The sequence below is a fragment of the Mycetomoellerius zeteki genome, unplaced genomic scaffold, assembly GCF_001594055.1.
Source record: "Mycetomoellerius zeteki isolate Tzet28-1 unplaced genomic scaffold, Tzet1.0 scaffold155, whole genome shotgun sequence".
NCBI lineage: Eukaryota > Metazoa > Arthropoda > Insecta > Hymenoptera > Formicidae > Mycetomoellerius > Mycetomoellerius zeteki.
The window spans coordinates 289,173-312,411 of record NW_017256500.1 but is presented as its reverse complement, the minus strand read 5'-3'; the positions used below and the strand labels follow the sequence as shown (position 1 = coordinate 312,411).

Genomic DNA, 23,239 nt, shown 5'->3' with positions numbered 1-23,239 from the left:
GCTCACTGTTGTACCGCGCGAGCGAGATCCCGGTAACAATTGTCGAATTGCCGAACCTGTTATAATTAGTAGAAATAATTAAAACTGCTTCGTTCGTCGAATAATGTGACGACGATTCAGACAAGAGCTTGATTTGAGCAGGTGAACAGAATCGTTAGAATCGTTCCGTATTGTTCGACTGTCGCAGCAATAATGTTGTCTTAGCTGTTCCAAACTGGAAGAAACGTATCTATATATATAACTGGTACACCATTATAATCATGATAATCAAATACGTCAGCGTTTTATCATGTTTCTCAATAGGGTCGTCCCAAAGAAATTTCGAAGAATTTATCAAAAAGAAATTATACTTAGAAATTATATTAAAGTACACTTTATCGAAATGTATCAGTTTCGATTGTGTATGTACGCACGCGTGCACTTCATTTTCAACTATATAAAAATTAAACTTTGACTAATCGTTTTAATTACATTATAAAAATTCTATGTGTTTAGAAGAAAAATATAATTGAAGTCTGAAATTTACATGATTTTTATTTCCGGAAGAAATATGAAAACGTACATTGTATGTATAAATAATTACTTTAACAATAAATAATAAACTTTAGTCTTTAAAAAATGTAAATTAATAGTAAATTTACACATTCATGCTTACTTCAAATTAAATTTATATACATTTATTTAAAAATAAAAATCTCATAAATTTAAGAATTTAGATAATATTTTCCATATATATAATTCATTTATATCCCAAGGAGAACAAGAAAATCAAATTAATGTCAATATATGACGTCAAATTTGTTCTCCTTATAATTCTTCATATATATACATATAAATTTTAATATGTAATTATATATATATATATACACTTATATATTAATTTACATATTACACATAACTTTTATTTAAAAAAATAATATATAACGTTCTTATAATATTCTGTATTAAGCATAACCGTACGTTGTGCAGTTCCACAAAATACAAATAGGTATATTAGTTATATATTAATATAGTATTATACAATTAATAATTAATATCAATTTTGATAAAAGAAATATATATGAATTTCATACGAACACTATAGTCTCGGAAACACTGGGCCTGTTCTTTTTAGCTGAATTTACAGAGTTCTTTTCTCTTTTTCTCTCCAACGTGAAGAGAAAAGGAAGAAAGATGAGCCGTGCAAGAATTTTAGCTAAAAAGAACAGACCTACTATAATCTCTGCTCCGCTCTGAAATACGCGCATGCGTCAGCTTCACGCAGCTCGCCACATGTTTTCACAGTGTGATAGATGTTTTTATGGTTTTACGCGTGCTTTATTTTTCCGCGCTTGTATACTAAGAAAAAAAGTGATTTGTGATAAACAAATGTACTAATAACAATTCAAGACATGGACATCTGTTTAAATGTGACGGCGGATCCAGTCACAACGAAAAAGGTAGGTGCTTGGTTAGATTATAGGTTAGGAAGTCTATAAATACATTGCATATGAAAAAATTTGCACAGATTTTATTCAGTTGCATGTAGAAAACTGAATAAAAACATCAAAAAGAGATCGATGGATAACGTAAAATAAATGTTTTTATTCAGAATACACTAAGAAGAACAAAGTCTTTCAAAACCTCAATTAAAAAATTAAAGACTCAGTCTTTCCATAAAAATGCAGTATTAAATAGGGAATCAAGAAAAACCATGGATACGCAAGAGACAGGGTACAAGAAAAGAATAAAACAGAAGTCATTATCAGCTATCTTTGCTAAAAAGTTGAAAGAAACAAACTCTGTCTTTCGAAACATAGAGCAGCCTCAAATTCCACCTCAAGATAAAGATCTAACAGCAAAAGCTGCAAAGCCAGAAAGAATTGAACAGTCTAATGTAATAAGCAAAAAGAACGTGAAATCTAATAAGATTTTTTCTACTGTGAACTTTGATTCCACAAATGAATCAACTGTGTCTTTTACAAACGCAACAAAAGAACATGTTGATAGAATAGCATTGGTGGAAAGGAGAGATAATTCAAAGGTTGAAAATCAACTAAAGAAATCACTTTCCACTACATTTTCGAGTCAATTAAAAAATCAGAATGAATTAGATTTATTAAATTCGACTAAAAAGTATAACATTCCTAAAAATAATTTTAAATTAGACAAAACATGTGAAGTAATTAATAAATCACCAATTTCAAAATCTGATAAGATTCCTTCTGCTGCAAACTCTAATTTCACAAATGAATCAACTGTATCTTTTATAAAGACAACAAAAGAACATGTTGGTAGAACACTGTTAGCAAAAAAGAGAGATGATTCAAAAAGTGAGTCGAAGAGATCACTTTCTGATATATTTTCAAATCAATTGAAAAATCAAAATGAATCAGATGCTCCAAATTTAACACAAAAACATGGTATTTCTAAAGATAATTTTAAATCAGACAAGAAATATGAAGTAACTAAAGAATCACCTGTTTTAAAAAACACAAAGAAGACAGATATTTTGAACAAAAAGAAAGAAAAAAGATTTAAAAAGAAAATTATAAATAACAACAAAGAATCAGACGAAACTCCAAAATTAATATACAGAGCTAGTGGAAAAATGTCCTCCTTATTTGGTAATAATCCCGACATACCAACCATAGGTCAGCGATTTGTAAAACCTGTAAATGAACCAGTTTTTACAGAGATTACTTTTGTAGATCTCAATATTCATCCATATATGGTTAGTATTATGTATAGTGGTATAGCTAACATTTGCAATGAAAATATTTGCAGTAAAATAATAATTTATAACTCTTTTCACAGATATCAAATTTAGAACAAAATATGGGTATAACTAAAATGACAACCGTTCAACAAAAAGCGATCCCTCAAATATTCTCAAATAAGGATATTTTAATAAGATCTCAGACAGGATCTGGAAAAACATTAGCATATGCTTTACCCATTGTTGAACTGTTACACAAAATTAGACCTAAACTAAATAGAAATAGTGGTTTATCGGCTCTTATAGTTGTTCCAACAAGAGAATTGGCCTTGCAAACGTATGAGTGCTTCATAAAATTGGTTAAAGTAAGTTAGACGAATAAATTTTGCATACATTAGCATTTATTAGACATACCAAAATTACATTTTAAATAATTTTAGCCTTTTACGTGGATCGTACCAGGCTACATAGTTGGTGGAGAAAAGAGAAAAGCGGAAAAAGCTCGGTTACGTAAGGGATGTAATATATTAATATCTACTCCTGGTAGATTATTAGATCACATAAAGCACACAAAAGCGTTGAGATTAAATGACGTTAGATATTTCGTGTTGGATGAAGCTGATAGAATGCTTGATATGGGATACGAAATAGATATCTCTGGGTAGGTTTCATATATATTTGTTTTGCAAAAGGGCAGCATATTAATCTTGTATGTAAATTAATGCAATTGTTATGTTAATAATAAGAAAATATAAATAATATAACGTGAATATAATTATAACGTTTAAAAAATTATAATACGTTTTGTGTAATTTAGGATAGTAAGTGCTTTGAAAGTATCATGCTCTAGCGATGAAAAAGAATACGACGCTATGAAAATATTTAAACAAAATAGTAAGAAGATATTTACAGATGAAGAAATTAAAGAAACTTTAAAGGAAGATGATATGAAGTCCAAAATAGAAGAAAATAATACTGATAGTAGTAAAAAGAAACAAATATATCATTCAAGCGACGATGGCGATAACGATCATGCCGCTAGTAGTATCGTTCTATCAAAAAAAAGGAAAAAAGATACAAATCATTCAGGTATAAATAAAAAATCTGATTTGATAGTGGAAAATATTCAAAACGTCAAGCAAGATTATGAAAATCAATGGAGAAGGCAGACAATTTTATTGTCTGCGACTTTGACACAAGCTGTTGAAAAATTAGCGGGTCTCACGATGCACGATCCGATCTTCGTTGACGCGGCTAAAAAGAATTTAGAGATGAGCGGGGGAGATATTAGCGCGATTAACGAAGACCTAATAGTTCCGCAAAGTGTAATTCAGAGTTACATAGTCACTCCGCCCAAATTAAGAATGGTCACTTTAAGCGCTTACATCGCCGGGAGATGTCAGGTAAGAAAATCTCCATTTTATCAATAATTTAGCATTGTTGCATTAATTTACAATTAAGGGGCAAATAGCATTTTCCATTTTTTTTCTATAGACTCCTGGACAACATAAAATACTAATTTTTATGGCTACACAAGATATGGTAGATTATCATACCGAAATTTTGTCTTCTATTCTTACGAAACCAATGGACGATAATGACGAAGACTCCGATCCGCTGGTTGATGTAGAATTCTTTAAACTACACGGTAATATGACACAGAAGGAAAGGACAGAAGTCTTCAAAACTTTCAATCAAGCGAAAAGTGGAGTACTATTGTGCACAGTAAGTCATACATTTTATCGATATAATAGCATAAAATACTTGAAATGTTTACGAATATGGTATATTGTGGAGGTTAGGTTTTTATTTTTTTTGCACATTATAAATATTTAAATTTCTTTATTTATTTACTCTTAAATATACATTGCACGTCATAAGATGTTTTACTTGGAGCCAATATACATATTTAAAAAATTTAATTATTATAAACAAAAAATACAAGCGTATAAGAGAGATGGGAGCGTTGAAAAATTAAGAGAGAATAGCGACGAAAGAATAACAACGAAAGAAAAGCCAGGAATATCTGTCGGCACTCCCTGAGCTGTAAATTACTTCGTGGCTTATTCTTTCAAGAGGGAATTTAATACCTCTGGACCCACGCTGTGTTCGGAGGTTAAAAATTATGCAGACGCATGAAACCTTCGTAATGAGTATAATTACAATCATTTGTCTGTTCCCCGTATTGGTGCTTTCTTTACTTTGCAGAGCAATTGTTTATAGAAGTCCAAACTTTACAATAATAATTTTTTCTATTATTTTTTTCTATTAATTACTATATAATAATTACTACTCTCCTGTGAAACCCAATCCGCAGAACTCTCCTATAAAATCTTTAATGGAAAGATATTTCTTATTCGAATCGAATCGTAAACGCAAAATATTTACCTGTTTGTGATAGATCACAGAAGTGCCTGTTCCACTAATTGCATTCCGCGAACAGCATAATTAATCATGACGCGATAATGTTTGCGAAGTAACGGATAACTTTCTTTCTCTCCGCTGCTAATTACATTCGTATTACATCGGCCGAATTAATCTGACGTCGAATAACAGAGTAACTTTCTGATTCACATTGAACTCTCGGCGACTGCTTTAACTGCCGTAATTACCGGTGAAAGCGATCGATTTCGTCATTAGACGCGGGGATAGACTGTCGAAAATAAAACGACACAGCGGGTCTCATTTCTTCATCGACCAATTTAGATTTTAACGTGAAATACTGTTATGGCACTTTCACGTGTCTGAAAGTATCGCAGATATCGGAAGAACGCGTGTAAAAGAAAGAAAAAAAATATTAAATCGCGGCAGGATTTGCAAATTGTAAACTTCACGATCGGCGTCACGCAAACGAATGACAACTTACGCATCGTGAAAATTAATTCTTTTCCATCAGGCGATCTCTTTCTCGTGGAGTCGATGTCCGATTCGAAAATTTCGAAGTCTCGCCGCGGATCCTCGTTATCCTTTCTACTACCCTCATTAGGCTCTATACTTTACGATTAATTGACGACCTATTCTTTGAACTACGCGTATCATGAATCGCCCTACAATGAAGAATAACAAGATCAAAATCTACAAAATTGATTCTGAATATAACGGACATTCATTCGTTATACTTTATAGCTTTCTTTTCTCACAATTTTATTCACTCTGGGATTTCGCATATGCCATAAATTCTCTGACAAAACAAACTTTGAATAAATTACTCGTGTGAGTATAATAATAATACTTACTGTGATGAAGCGAGGCAATTAATATGTAGAAAGATTAAAATTATGGTCGAATATATTTTGTACTTTTTTAGAAGCATGCAAATATATGATGTTATCTCATTATTAAAAATTCTCAACATTTTATAGTAATATAAACATTGATCAATTTATATATCTGTAATATTTTGATTATTCTAGTAAGAAACTAATTTTCTTGAATTATGTTATAATATTTATTATATTTATACATTATTTTTTATATAATTTTTTCTAATTGCATTATGTTAATATAGATTAGAGATTAAACAATCTTCAATTCATGATTTTTTATTATAAAGTATAAGGAATATTTATATATTTTATTTTTATATTTCATTGTTTATTTTTCTGTAGAATTATCCTGTAAGATCATTTTTGATTTTAATATTTTTAAAAACCGAATTTAATTAATTCCAGATTTACTACATTTACTTTGTTGATTTTAAATTTAATTGCATAATCCTAAAAACAAGTGGATTTATCAAAATTATTAAAATATTAAAAAATCCAAAATATTAAAAATACGTGAATAATTACGCCGCTAAGAACATACCACGAGTTTACTCGTTATTAAACCGATGAATCCCAGTTGCGCGAACATATTGACATAATTGCTAACGTTGGAGCAAGCACAAGAGGGAGAAGGAAGAAAATAGAATAATTAATTGTATACTTAGAGAGACATCGGGCATATTTAACTCCTTAATGTTGATCCACGGAATATGCGATGGCAGCCGCCCACGTTTTACGGCGTCGCTACCACGTAGGTTTTACGGCCGCGTTATTAATTTCCACGTTGAAAAGCCACGAGGGCACCCGCGGCCAGAATATTCCGCGGCTCTCAGCGGTGGTGGATCCGGATCCACGATGTGATCTATGGCCCGAGTGAGATGTTTTGAGCGGGCGATCCGTTCTCGATCCCGCGGCCCACGATCCCCGGTCCCTTTCTTAAACGATCGTTTGTCTTAATCGCCGCCATCGATCGCTCTTCAGCGTGCCGCTCTCTTTACGTGTGTTGAAACCGGTGGCAGGTATCGTGCGCTTGTAGCGTTTTAATGTGCCAAATGCACTTGCTATAATTATGAGCGCTGTACACGTAATTACAAACTTACGTTAAATTTTAGAGAAATATTCTTTGGCAAAATTAACTTTAATAAGTGATAATTTAAACCATGATAATATCATTAATTAGTTAACGTTAAACATTAAAAGTTCAACTAATTGTTATTTATTTTTTATATGTATAATTAATAGACATTCTGGAACTATTTGTGAAAGTTATGGTAAATCATTTGATGTGTTTTTGCAACACTTTTTAGCTTTGCACAAAAAGGGCAAATTTTAGTAAAATATTTAACAATTTACTATATAAATATTTAACAATTAAATAACTATATAAATATAGATTTGAAAAAACTTTGTTTGAATCCTTAAAATAATTATGTAGGATGCTCAAACTAGTTGCTGAAATATTAAAACTTTTTGTAGCATCAATTCTTCGTTCTATAGTTATTTTGATTATCTCATAAAATTATTTTCAGATCTGTCTAGTTAAATTTTTAGATATTTCAGCACAACCTGTTCTTTTCATGCATGAACATAATGTTGTATAAAATTCTAATATCACAGTATTGTTTTTCCTTATGTTCAGTTTTCTCCTCTTTTTGTTTTCATTGATATTTTTAATCGCACGAAATAAATAGAAATTGTTTTATCGATATTCATCAAGCGATAAAATGTAACGGAATCATGGGGTGAGCTCAAGAGATTCGGTCCGATCGACATTTATTTCGATTAGTTGGAGGTTCCTTTCTCGTACTCCTTCACGCTGGCGCCCGGATCGCGCCGTCGTCGACGTATGTTGAATTAATAGCAGGAAAAGATGTAATAAGAATACACGGATGCACGTCCGTATCGTGCCGCGAAAGAATTCCGGGGTGCCACGACGCCCCCTACTGATGGTCTGGGATTAGTCCTCGGGGCCCGTCAAGCGGAGAGACCCGGTGAGGTTCTCGCCGCGGTAAATCATCGACTAGCCGAACGTCGAAATCAGGGCCGTGCTCAAACGTTCGCCGTTGGGGTCTCGCAGCGGGCGCTCGCTGCCAGCCGTGTGCATTCACGTCGCCACAAAACGAGAAATCGCCGCGGTTTGTAAGACATTTGTACCAGCAGGTCGCAGACTCGCCGTTGCCGCTCTTGTTCGTGGAACGAGCCATTTCTCGTAGAGTCGGAGAGCGATAACTACCGAGAACATTGTCCCGGACAAATTACAGCGAAATGACAAGGTTCTGGTTCTCATTCGAATTGTTCAATATCAAGTTTGAGATGCTTTGTATTTCGATCTGGAAAAGATCTGAAACTATACGCTTTTTTTTTTATAGAATATGCGTGATGTAACTTATGAATGATTACAGTATATTATTTGTTAAACAATAGATTTAGATTATTTTTTATTCTTATGTTCTTGTATAATTCAATATAGGCTTTTTGGGAAACATTTAACGTGCAAATCGCCAGTTAGGTCCAGAGTATGTAAGATATATTGTATATATTTTTTTTTTTCCAGGATGTCGCAGCTCGAGGATTAGATATACCGAAAGTAGATGGTGTTGTTCAGTATACTGGTCCAATTTCGGCTAGAGACTACGTTCATCGAATCGGTAGAACCGCGCGCGCAGGTTGCTCCGGCACAGCGACAATCTTCTTAACGCCCTCGGAAATCGAATTCGTACGGATGCTCGAGTCGAGGCGCATCAGAATCAAGCAGCAGGACATGAACGATGTCCTGGATAAGCTACTGGGACCTCTTTCCAACCACAACTCCGTGCAGGCAGCGGCTGTCGCCCTCCAAAACGATTTCGAAGATTTAGTACTGGAGAATCAGCAACTTCGTGCGAAAGCGTGTAAAGGTAAGTGCAATATTTTACGATTCGCGCTACGTAATAAAAGTATATGTTCTTTCTTTGCTTTTATAAAGTTATTAATCATTCAAGATTTTAAACCAGATATGTTGCCTCGGAAAGAATTAAAGTATCTAAAAATTTAGCTAAATACAGATCTGAATATAATTTTATTGAAACATCAAAATAATTATGTGGAATGCTTAAACACTGATGACGATACTACAAAAAATGTTAACATTGTAGCAATCAGTAAATGCCTTACATAATTATTTTGACGTTCCAAACAAAACTATTTTCAGATCTGTATCTAATTAGATATTTCAGCGTAATCATTCTTTCCGTATATGAATTTGATACTATGACATGGATTGAATGATACGATAGCAAGGCGTTTGTTGTGTTAAAATAAATAATCCTTTTCTAGTTATTAACATATATATTCCTATGTATATTTAAAAAATGCGCGTGCAATAAATGCTTAAATCTTTGCTTTCGTGAGAGGCAAAGTGTTGATGAGGAGTTGCGAAGGATGAGTGAACATCTACTTTGACGCAGTTGGATTGTAACGAAAGCGAGCTGACTTTCAGGGTAGACTAAGCCAATTCCAGCGAGCACCCCGCTCGCATATAAAGCAACCCCTACGCGTACACGTTATGGGGCTCTTATTCCGTCTCCCTTCACATTTGCCTCGTTCGCCACTTGGATATTTACATAGTCTACGAACGAGGAGGGATGATCCTGTTTGCTATGCCATGGTTACTCTATTAGGGTCGTTATGGAGAAGAATTTATTTGCTGCAATAATAAATCCATTATACCCGGTCTAATACTCGTGAAGTGAAGACATTAGCCCTCTTCACATTCACGGTGACTTTTTTCCCCGCAAATCTATTTGCTTTTCCATATAAATATCGCCAGTTAACTTGTTGCTTTCTTAAACCTTCTTCTTGATTACTTTATTCAGCTGAAGGCAAACTTTGTCGCTTATAAATACGAATATGTACTTAGTTCTAAATTTTTTGTCATCAAATATGAAAAGCTTTAGCAAATTTCTGCTTGTGAGGCACTAATAGTGACATATATAAACGAATCTTGTTTATCTTACGAAGATTACTTTTACGAAAGTGCATTAACGACTGGTGTTACGTCGATTGCCATAACTGTGCAAACGACGAACATTTCCAAAAAGGAAATTCGGGACCATTAATCTTTTTAAGAGGTTTTCAAGCTTCGAAATTATCCCGCATCAGCCAAGGCTTTACACGAAGGTTAGCCACGGTTTTTGAGCGCTTAGCCGCCCCAGATTTGAGTGACGTTACACAGCTAACCACTTGACCGTTCCTCCGCACGTACCGAGTGATTGATAGATTAATTGCTGCTGCCGTTCGTGACCTCGGTATTGCACTTTTCGCATGGAAACCGAGGGAGCGAATGAGAGGAAAGCAGGAAGTGGATAACAAATTAGTTAACATCTTTCGATATATCTACTAGGACCATTTGCGTTTATTGTCTAACATTCGTTTGATCTAATATATATGCCCACATAGCGACAAAAATAATTCAAAATGTTTGGCGAAATCTTGTAAGAAAAAGGACAATAATATTGACAAATATTTTACTATTATACGAAATATTTTCGTTTATCTCAAGAATAATAACATTGTTTGCATTTGCTAGTATTGATTATATAATTTTTATGGATATTTTTTTGACACAAGAATTATTTTCAGATATTCCAATATTTCTTTTTATTTGCGTTTTTATTGCAATATAAATTTTTATGTAATCATGCATTTGATATCAGCTACTTTACATTTTCTACAATTAAGCTGAAAAAAAATCAGCTATACTTAAAACAGCATTGTATATCAGACACAATACAAGGCAAGTGTAGGAATTAAGATCGTAAAAACGTTCGTACAACAGAAGCACAATAGAAAATAGTGCGGCATGTGAATACGTTCTGCGTTCTTCGCGACAATTCCGAAATTTATTTAATTCGCAACTGATGCGAAGACCGGTCTACGAGCGGAGAAGTGGAAATCTCGCTAATTCGTAATATTATCACCCCAATAGAGCCGAACAGCCTTCAATAGCAAGTACAGCTCTATAGAACAACCCCCGAGCTGCGACCCTCGCTACTAACCTGAGAGATTCATCCCTCACTCCTATCCCATATATACGATTTGAGTCTCGTGTCGGTCGGCTATATTCCATTCGTCATAATTCTCTGTAAATATTTTCTTAATATTATAACTTAGCAGAAATAGCGTAACAAATAATAATTATATCGTAGATTTGATCTTATTTCGATTAAATGACTTACTTTATTTAAACTCAAGATAATAATACGTAAATTTAAATGCTTGGTACATTTAATACTCGTGCAGATTTAAGATGGCTATGAATTTGTCCGTGTTCCATTTTTTATCAATTTATAATCGAGATTTTATAAGCACTTGTATAAAAAATATTTATACATTTTTATATAAATTTTTTCTAATTGTCGCGACAATCGCGACGGTGCTGAGCTAATCTCACGCACTCGTCGCGAGTTAGATCGAATTCGCTGTATATCGTTCGCGCGCCTTTCACAGAGGGTGGCCGACACAATCCAACCACTGAATGTGACTTCCGCCAAAACCACTTACGCTTTGTGGCGAGAGACTCTTAACAATGCGATACAGGATACAAATACAATAAGACGCAGTTACATCACTTAGGAACAATGCTACCCCACTCTTATATCCCCGTTCTTCCCGCCACTCTGGCTTCTCAGTTAGACACCGCCCCCACGTGTGATTTATGTGCTAAATGGAGAAAAACATTTCTCCCTTTTCAACGCTGACACCAAGCCACAAGAAAGACTCAAGCAGTGTTTCTTATGCGCAGAAGGGAGGTGCCGAGATTGGAAGCAGACGGAAATCAGGACGGAAAACGTTGAGACATAAGTCCTACCACGAAAGAATTACGAAAATTAGAGATACTTACAGACGGAGACTTCAAGTGGCACGTGTAACTAAATCTATTTGGCCATATATAAATTGTGTCCATTATATTAAAAAAAAATAGATGCCACACAAAAATAGATAGCGTTTAATTTATTTGAAAATTCAATGACGATTAAAAAACGCGAGATATTTTTTCCGTACCTTGTTCCATTATTATAACCATCCATATAGACTTCGGTCTACTTAATGTTATAAACGCTTTGAAACATTTTTTTATCAATTAGTAAAATTTTTTCTTCTGATTAGTTATTTAAATGCTTTGAAGCATTTTTGTAGCATTAAATGGATCGCATCTATAGTGTAATAATCTTACGCGAAATATCTTCGCTATTAAAATACAGAAATTTAAGCAATTTATGACACTCGGTATGAACAACCGGAGGCCAAATTTATCTTCTCCATCAGAATCGAGAGATTTTTCACACGGAACGCCAACGGTGTGCACATGTCGAGTTCTCTTAGAACCAGAGATCCCCTGGGTTTCTCACCCGTGCGCACAAGCAAGAGACGTTAAGAAGGGACGCGAGGGTGACTATTAGCTGCAGCACTTGACTCGACTACCCCCTCCTCACCGTTAATGCCTCTTAATAGCCCGCCACGGGGCGCGCACACACCCCACGGAATCGCGCAGTCCAACCCCCGTGGAACCACCTAATGGAACTGCGATTAATAAGGGCGCACTACATGTAACTGATCATTACATCCGAGAGTTGCACGTGACCTCTTAAACGTAGACGAGATAAGTGTACTTGACGCGGCATTTCTCGATTTTATCCGCATTTTACACGTACTCCATCTTGAGGGACTATACGAATTTAGTGTTTTACTATTAATTACAACGCACATTTGCGTAATAGTTCGTCATGACAGTACCAAAAGTTGCGATTAATTCAAAACACTGTCATATATGTATTATATATAATAAGAATAAACTACGCATTCCTATGAAGTTGTCACTCTCGGTTTAGAAAGAGAAAAGCTTGAAGTATATCAAGCCCTCTTTCTTTATTTCTCTCTAAAGTGTTAAGTTGAAGAGAGATGCTAATATGTTCAATTCTTTCTAACATAACACAACAGCTAAGATCAGGATGTGCAATCTATACTTATTACATCTATGATTTCTCCAAGCACAATCGAAAGACTCCCTGGAAAAACGCAACTATCATTATTATGAAAAGTAATGGAAAAACGTTACTTGGAAAAGCGTTGCATGTTTTTTTTATTTAAAAAATGTTAGATGTAACGTTATTCCAGGAAGCCCTTCAATTATCGTATTTAACAATAATAATTGTAGTACACACATTTTTTTTATCGTACTTAACGTGTCTGCAAATAATCTGATGCATATCTGCAATGGGAACAATGAGTAGGTGGAAAGATAATTGTTTTATTTTACATAAGGATCTTTCTTTTCTGTAGCCTACGTCTCCTGGGTGCGTTTCTATTCAAGTTATCCGCGCGATATGCGCGAGATATTCAACCGAAAGACGCTTCATTTGGGTCACTATGCCAAGAGTTTTGCGTTGAGGGATCCGCCACAACGAATCGGCGGAATCGGCAAGAAACTATGCGAAAAAGAAATCTCGAAACCCAGACACAATAATCGTCTATCGAGCAAGCCGTAAGTATCAGGATTTCCTTTTTTTTTTTAATTTCTGAGATGTGAATGTGTTTCACGGAGCTATCGCTCGGATTAATCTTAGGCTGAAATGTATGAAAATCATCGAGTTAAGCAACACGTTCTCAAAGTCTCGTTTGTTCCTATCGAGGCGTCGCGTATGGGCATAATTTCGGAAGCGCACACTTCGCGTCACGCACAGTTGCGATAGACAATATGCTCCCATTTCGGGAGAGGACATCACGAATGGTCCGGCTGTTGACCCGCTCAGCTGACGTTTCAGCCGCGCGATCGCGAAGCCCATCGTCTCCGGAGTGACGGTATTAATGACGGATTCACGCGTGGCTTGGCGTGTTAACCGCGACGCACATCCCCAGCCCTTTTCCTCCCCCTCGCCGCCCGCCCTCGCGCGCATACAGGCGTAGGGCACGCACACGCCGTGTGCGGGATAGCTCGGTTCCTAGAGAGGTTGGACGCATCAAAACTGTCGCTCTGTGTCATCCGTCATGTACGACGAACGGGCGGACGTGTTCTACGGTGGCTGGCAGCCATAAGCCATACGGCTCTCATCGTGCCCGTCCTCGTTGTGGTCCCCGTTCTCCCCCGGGCCGCGTTCCCTCCATTTCACTCCATCTAACTCGCGTCCTCTCGCTCGCTCACGACAAATGTGTCTCATTCCTTCTCTCGTTGCTCTGCCTTTCTCTTTCTCTCTCTATCTCACGTTCTACCTTCATGCGGTGTGCATTTCACATGGCACTCTGCTGGCTTCTGCCCTTCTCCAGGCTTCTCTCCGTCTCTCCTTCTCTCTATTTCTCTCTGTCTCTCCATTGTTCATAATTATACAATACGGCTATTAAACAGACTGATGCGACCGCCACTTCCGGTCGTGGCTGCGCCATTTACGGAAACCACGGGACGAGCACGAGCCTCCCTCCTCTCTTTGCCCCCCGTCGCGTCGTTTCGTCTCGCTCGTGTTCTCGAAATCCTGAAACTGTCACCTACCTACCCGTTCGCATACTTCTTCCCCGCTCGCGTGTGCCCTCTTGCGTGCCCTGATTTTTTTTTACACGAACGTTTCTCGCCCTCCATTCATGCATTATTCTACTTTCAATGTTTTTCACTGAACATAATTTCTAATATGTACCATATAAACAGGAAAAGATATATTTTTTATACTACAATTTTCCTATTTTCATTTTAAATGTGAATTTATTAGAGTGCAACTATAGTTATGAATATCTAGTCTTATCATAACTAAAATATTTTACATCTGTTGCTTGTAATGTCTTTAGTTTATATATATATATGTATATATACACATACATACAAACACACTTAGTCTATTGCTCTTTCTTTTCACGGTCGCAAACGAGTCAAGTCCAACTACCACAGGCGCTGTACTTCGTAATTTCTACGCCAACGTCCCTTCTACTTCATGTATCACGTCGTCTACATCACGCGAGTACCTTTCGCGTTTTTACCGAGCTTTATAATTCCTGTGTTCTCCGGCGATCATTTGCCTGCGCTGCCATATTCACGTTCTTCGTCTCTCTTTCTCTTTCTTTCTCTTCCCTTTTACACCGTCTTCTCTATGTGCCCTTTTTTTCGCGTTACGCGCGGCGAATCTTTTTCCCCGAGACCGGCATTACGCATTAACGTGTTTAATGCGATTTGAATGGGCGTGCTTTGGGTGAGCACGACGGGCAACCGACTGGTGCCCTCCGCACGGGGAGAGAACGAGTCAGTTTTAATGGGTGAAAGGCGGGCACTGAGCTGACGGTCCAATGGATCGAGAGACGACTATGGTGTACGCCTCTGTGGGTGCGATTACCTATACGTTTGTGTGCGTATCTTAGCACAAGTGCGTTTGTCGATGTATGTATGCGTGTGCTTGACGCAGTTTCACATCGTCCTCCTTACAATCTACTGCATACCTCTATAAGATCGACGAAAATTTTCATAGTTTCGATACTTTCCAGCTGGAAGTCATTCTGTAACTTGGAGAGATAGAATACAGTTAGTATTTTATATTTATATTTTTTCTCATTTTTTTTTAATGTACAGCATTTAATCGAATACCTACTATTCATCTAATTTCGGAAACAGCTTTACTTAATCGAACTAAATTGTCTAAATTATTTTATTTATGTGTGTTTCTCTATTGTTTATACCAATTTTTTTTTATTAAATGGATATCATAATGTGATAACTTTGAACGATATTTTTTCATCTCTTCTTTTATTTATATTGTATATGTTAATTACTTTATATACAATTCTATTGTAGTTAAAAAATATGTCGATTACTACTACAAAGTTAATAGCGAAACTTATATATGAATTATCGGTTAAACGGGAATTGCTATTGCAGACGATAAAGCATGATAATGTGCATTTCGTGCGTGACTCTCGGCGGTGGACAAAAACGTAGTGGCGGACATGAAATTTGGTACGGCAGTTGGTGGAAGCCCACCTCCGTTCGTCCGCGGGGTGTATCGTCGCATTTTGATGCGCGCGCGTCCTGTTTTCTTTTTTCTTTAACTTTTTTTTGCCTCAATTTCCGATTACCGCGCTCTGTCCTCACCACATGTCGTTTACGTCGAATTATCGAAAATTGCGGGTTAGTCCTAATGTGAGAATTAAAGTGCGGCTACTCTCGCTTCCAGATCTGATGGGGTGCCGCATAAGAAGCAGAGGACCGGAGACGGCGACGAGAAAAGAACGGGGTTGTTGAAGAGGGTCAGAATGCTTAACACCTCCGAATACGATAGCGGCCTCGAACCCCCGAAGAAGCCAAAGAAGTAATCCCCGTGCTTCGTCGGCGATTGTACATTAACTCGATTGTACATTTTGTAAACAGGAACAGTGATTTCACGTTTGTAATTCGTTCCCTGTGAACCTGCATGTTTTTAATCTTGATTTGTATTAAATGTTTTGCTATAAATGTTTTAACCTAATTTACATTTATTTATTATTTATATTTCCAAATATTCGATAGCTTTCTTAATATGAAGATATACATCTTTCTGCAATTTTTTTGCATCTATTATGGCGATTAAATAATATTTGTCATTTTTACTATTTTGAATATTCCGATGGGAATATTCCTGGGATTATCTTCTTTTATTAAATGTCAGGAATTTTCAGGTTTGAATCCTGATGTAAGTAACATAATAAGCAAGATATAATTTTATATAATGTACATTACAAATTTTATAATTAATCAATAACGATTGAATCTTTATTTAACTGCAGTTATCCTACTTTTATTTTTACTTTGCGTTTTTCATGTCATTTAAGATCATTCCTGTAACGTTTTTCAGATTTTCTATAATAGTTACTAATTGGTGGCAAATACGCTGCGGCAAAATGCAGTACGACGAAAAATGTCGGGTTTAGGGAAATTAACTATAATAATATCGCGCTAATCGCACGATATGGGCGGCTACGTCGAATACGCTTTCGCGGTCACGAGATCGCGCAACGTTTTAACTCCCTTTTCGCTACCCGGCTCCGCTTATCTCATTCTCCTCACGATAATTAGCAATCGCCTTCTGATAGTACGTACTTACAAAACCGCCATTTTGCCGGCGTCATAACGATATCACGCTAATTGCACTTTCGTTTCCACTTCAATATACCTTCCATGTAGTCACGAAATTGCGAGTTACTCTATTGTTAGAATCGAATTCAACGGCCATTAAGAACGAAAGTATTTATACCTCGCAATTAGATATCGCTTTATTACTTATTGTAATAAATCTTATCTTCTATCAGAGTATTTCACAGTTCGACAAAAGTATATATTTATATCTCTCTCAATTGCTGTTTTAATTGTTTTAAATTTGTCTTCTGTGCTTTTAAATCTGTTTTAGAGATGTTTCTGAATTTTCTATTCAGGAAATTCGTTCATTATTATAATTCGATATACACAGTTCAAGATTCTTAACTTTGTAACGTTCTGATTAATGCATTTTGCATTTTGATGTCTCTGTGCGAGTTCAAGTACTTGACTTTTTTTACATTTAATTTGATCTTAGTGCACTTTGGGGTCGGTATAAAACCGTGCTGGCAGCAACGTTAGAAAGCTTATATTGCATACATCACGTGTAACACCTACGTATACGTGCTTACATGTGTATTGCGATAGAATTAGGAGTTTCGTCGCCGAGGCTAATTTGCCAAAGGGTGCTAAAGAGCTAACGCGTCCTGCGGTGCTTCTTTCCCGGCTTCCTCGGACTCGATTTCAGGCAGTGCAAGGGTGCCTAAGAGACACATATACAAATATATACATGTGTACCACAAAGGATCTCGGCACGTGATTGCACAGCTATGTGCCGGCAACGAACGGGAACGCATTTTTGCGGTGAAGGGAGAGAGAAGGGGGTAGCATCGGACACGGGGCACATCGACGAGGGGGCCCCTTCGGAAGAACCCTTCGCGGTGCGGCGAGAAGACGTCACGTCGGACGAGGGAGGTGCGGGCACGCGGAAGGTATGATTAATACGCGAGCATTATTTTCGGATTTTTTGCCGCGCGATCCGCGAGCGCAAATTGCTTGCAAATAAAGGCGGCGTCGGACGACTTTTTTCCGCCGGTAGGACGGCAGCGGCAGCGGCGGTGGCGGCGGTGGCGGGAACGACGGAAAGGAAGTCACGGAAGGAGGCCGAGAGGAGAGCTCGTCCCGAGCTTAATTTAATTTAATTATGCCCTCTTTCTTCGCTACCAGAGCGTCCGAAGATAGATGGCGGCCACGGAATCTCGCACGTCTCGCCTCGGCACGTTGCACCGCCCCGTGCGAGTAACCGCGATTTCCGCGACATAATTCGATCTCCATCTAAATTACGCGAATCTCAAATTAACAGCAAAGTCCTTGGATTTTTATTTTTGTTTTGTATAAATTCCACAAAATTTAGAAAAGAGACTGTATTCCCCAGAAATGATTATTTTTTAAAAGAAATATAATTTAATAATAATTAAATGTATAATTAATATTTATTTATATTATTAATTAATATAATATTTCTGATTATATTTCCGATCGATATTTTTTAGCGACGATATCCTATTGATATAGATGCAATAATTTTTTTTGCTAATTGTAAGCAAGAAAAGCAATGCAATTGCGATTCTTCAATTGAGCGTGCTTTGCCAAGAAACGCTATTCGGTTCTTCTTGTTGTTTAACGCGGTACGATCGCACGCCGCACTTTGACGCGTCCGATTCGCGTTTCGCCACATTCGCGACGGCACGCGATTTAATTCAATCGCGCGAGTTTCCATGCTGACGGATACGTTTTCGAGCGCCGCCTAGAGCGCGTTGTTACGCGGTTTGGCGCTTAAACGCCCCGCGAATTAAGGCGGACGCGTGATTGATCGTGGTGATAAATCGATCGTCTTGGGCAACATCACGCCGACATATGTTTATCGCGCGATCTGATGAAAAGCCGCGCATTCGCAATTTAATTTAATCGCGCACGTTATTTCGCGCCGGCGACCGCCGCGTGCGCACATTTTCGAAACCCACCCAAGTGGCCATCTGCGAGCGGCCGCATTAGACGTGCGAGCGGAGCAAAGAGTGCGATATTTATTCGTAATGCGCATCGCAATTCGTCGTGCCGCGGCATCAGTCATAGTCATCGCGAGCGAGCGTGCGCGCGCTCATAATGAACCGTACGATTAGGATATCCCGTTCATTCGTTCGTTCGTTCGTTCGTTCGTTTGGCGAGGTACGTTCCAGGGGAAATAAACGCGACTCTCATGGGGACCGAATAAAAAGATGTCTCAAAAACAGGGGCGGATTTATTCGCAAACTTATAAAATCGTCAATATTCTAAAAGACTAATTCCGTTTGAAATAATTCTTTGGAAATATTTTTTAAGTCAGGATATAATAAGATTTATTTTGCTTTGAGATAGTAACATACTCTTTATAGGCACACAATATCATTTTCAAATTTTATGGAAATACACATATTTTAATTAAACAAAAAACGACCTTTATATATATGTAAGTAGACTTTTATAAAAGTAAAAAAGGGGTAAATATAAATGTGAAATATCTCTATGCAAGAAGATAGAAATTTAAGACAAAAAGCATAATTAGAATAAAATAATTTGACGTAACGAGAATGTGTTATCTTAATGTTACAGAACAATGATATGATCTTTATTACTAAAATATCCAACATAATAAACGTATACTAGAAAATTGTAATTTCGTAGAAATCAAGATACTTCTAATATTTCTCTCTAATTTTGTTTATGCAAGCCCTGAAGGTCAGCTTCAGGCCTCCGAGACGTCATTATCCGCCCCTGCACGGAAAGAGGATAATCCTCATTACCGCGAGATATGCGCAGCTTGAGTCCGATTAACGCGACGAGAAAAAGGAGGGCCGCAGGGACCTGAGCAAGAAAGGGCCCCACTGCAGGGACCGACTATAACCGCCCCACACCCGCTCGTCGACGACCGCTTCTTACGCGTGAAACACCCGCGGTGACGCGCCATGCGCGCGCGCGCACATACGGCTCTTTCTAATACGGGGCACAAAAACGTAAGCACTTATAAGAGGCGTCGATTATTCCACGTGATTACCGATTTCCGACCAGTTAACGACTTTTTCGAGTCGCTTATATCGCCGCGCTCGGACGCTTATTACGAGTCATTACCGCATGTATCCCGCTTGTTGCCTTTAAATTTCACGGCTCGAATCGGCATCGATCCCTCGCCGGTGTATTCGTTCCAAATCGAGATCGAAACACGCAAGGTCTTTGACGTACCTTATTCTTATCTTCGCGTCGTTGCATAATTATTTTGCAATGTTTTATTAATGTGTCATTGATTGATGGAAAAAAAAACGATTTTGCTGAAGTACTTAAACATTTAGCTAGATACAGATTTGAAAATAATTTTGCTGTACCATCAAAATAATTATATATAGAAAGCTCAACACTGTTAATTTTTATACCCTATTTGAATTATTTTTTTAAATTATTTTTATAGGTCGCCGCTTTTCCTATTCAGTATATCGTTAATTTAACTACACTTATCTCAAGAAAATGTATTAAGTTTGAGGATTTAATTTAGTTTATTATTTACTAAATACATATCAAAATATGAACGTATTTTCTTTGAAACTATCCACAGAAATGGATTGATATATACAATTTTATATACGTAGAAGTTGAAAATAACAATATATTATTTTTAACTCAAGGAATTAGATTATCATTGTTCTTTTAACAACGAAGGTGATTGTTAGAGTGTCAAAATTTTTTGCAACATTGTTTCATCATACTTAAGCGGCTCATATAATTATTTCGATAGTCCAACAAAATTATTTTCAGATCTGTGTCTAGCAAAATTTTTAGATATTTTAGCAAAATCAGTTTTTCCATCTTTCTTAAATCTTTGCTTCGTTAACTCGAGTTTTTGAATTTCTTAATTGCCGGTACAATAAAAAATATAAGGTAATTTGCTAGAAAATTATGCTTTTCTCCTTTTTCTTATCGAGATAAGTGATTGCTATAAATCTTGAGGCGTGCTTATAATGTTTGTAGAAGGAAAGTAAAAGAAAGGCCTGATTGTACATTTGCTTTAATCGTAAGTGCTTTTCTAAGAAATCATCGTTTTATCTGCAGATATGTTTGTGTCGTATGATGTACTATTTACTCAGACAAAAGATATTGCAAACGTTACGGATGTTAAAACAACATATAGCTTGCGTGACCATGTTGCTTCTTAAGCATTCCAAGGTGTATAAAGTCTTCATCGTTTTCCGATTTCACGCTCAGAATTAACAGCAATTTATTACGAAAATTGCCCACCGCGGTTTGTCGAGCCTCTCACTTTTTCTCGTTTGAAAGCACTTTTTTCGATAACTCCTTGCAATTTCTAAAAGGCCGAATTAACTTCTATTACCAATACGAAAATTGACACAATAACATTTTGCTTCAAACATTTTCTCGGGTGAGCGCACTTTATACATAAATTAATTCATAATTACATTGAATTAGAGATTTAGAAACAAAATTCATTCTCGCGAGTACTTTATTCGCGCTTTATGACGGTCATTAAACCTTTTTTTTTTATACTGAGCATAATGCAGTTTAAATTTCCCCAATACGATGCCTCGCAATTCTCTGTTCTCGATTTTCGCAGCCGGCAGTAATAAGGGCAGGAGAGAGAAAGAGAAACTTCTATCGTAAAGGCAGGAAGACGGAGCAACCGTTTCCGCGAAGTCGACGAGTGAAATCCATTCGAGGACGCGTTAGAATTGGCGCGATTAGCATTTTACGGGTTGCGCATATCCCGTGGAAACGTTTTATTGGCGTGTCGTGCGAAGGAGCTATAGCCTTGCGCCGCGCCGCCGGCAGCGACGATGCAGGTTGCAGGTTGTTGCCTACAACCTGCACTCTTCTCTCGTTATTTTCTTATGTATATGGTCTGTATATTGCAACGTGATTCTGCGCTCTCCGCTACCGTCGCTTAAGCTTTCCACCATTCGACGGGTGTTGCTTAACGTTCGTGTGTACTCAACGTCATCGACGTGTTAATCCGGCAAGATCATGTCGCAAGTGGCGGATTGAGGTTTAACGCGACTCACGAATTTCTTTAATCGAATTTACTTTTCAGCCTTATTTAAACCAAACACCTTTTACATATCGCTTCTGAAATTCCGGAATTTAATTAAGTTTAAAAGTTATATAATATAGGTTTTATGTTAAATATGATTTTATATATTTTACTGATTTCGAGATCTTAATGTATACCGATTTAATCCATCGTATTTTTATATAAAGTAATTACACATACCCTGAGAGAAAAGTTTTTGGTGCTTCTAACTATAATTTTTTGGTAAAATAATTATTGCTAGGAATTTCATTTTTATACTTATTACTGCTATAATGTTAGTAATAATAATAATTTACAGTCTTATATTCTAAAAGGAATATACAATTAGTTGTCTCCGAAATAAAATTATAGTCATTTTCGGAGACAACTGTACACTTATTTTTTTAATATAGAACTATAAATATAATTATTATTACTAACATTGTAGCAGTAATAACTAAAAAAATGGAGCTTCTAATCACAATCGTTTTACGATGCGATTATAGTCACGAAAATTTTTTTCTCAGTGCAATATGCCCTAAATGTTGAAAATATCTCATCATATATTTTCAATTAATGTTCAGAAGTGTTTTCTATTTTAAATCTGACCACCAATTTTCAATGTTGTCAGCAAAAATCACAACGCTTAGGTAGGCCTACACAACCTTAGGTTGGGAACAGATATCTTACATCCGATAAATTATGTTACCCTTTGTTGCTCACTGCATTTAATATTTTTCATGCTGAGACAATCTGGAGATAATCTGGTGAAACTGATGAAAAATTATGAGAAATTAACGTGAAGCAACGCCACGTTGCATCGCCGCGGATATCATTGTATTATACACACACGATTCGTGGTAGATTTGCTGGTCGATAGGATTTCTCGTGCATTAGCGCATTACTGCGCTTGATCGCGATAAGTAACAAGCTGTAAACTACTTTTCCCGACGCGACGTAGGGACTGCGCGCGATTTTGTTGGACGGCACATACGATAATAGTTCGCGTATACCGCAGTTACTTAACGTTCATTATAATTAACACGCTCGATGCGCGTTAGCTTTCCCAGGAGGAAAGCGAGAATAATGCGAGCTTGTAATCGTTGGCTCGTAGCATTTAGTTTTTATCGCTTCCTCATGATATT

General features: G+C 36.8%; 1 protein-coding gene across 1 annotated transcript; it reads left to right on the top strand.

Annotated features, from left to right (window-relative positions):
• Positions 1–1,364: 1,364 nt before the first annotated feature.
• On the top strand, positions 1,365–16,379 carry LOC108720852 (probable ATP-dependent RNA helicase DDX31; the record flags this gene model as incomplete). The annotated part of the gene is made up of 9 exons (XM_018445093.1): positions 1,365–1,439; positions 1,592–2,713; positions 2,797–3,063; positions 3,139–3,359; positions 3,516–4,101; positions 4,193–4,423; positions 8,519–8,861; positions 13,285–13,486; positions 16,149–16,379. Coding segments are annotated over 9 exons (3,186 nt in total), but the record flags the coding sequence as incomplete, so codon positions are not given.
• Positions 16,380–23,239: the final 6,860 nt, after the last annotated feature.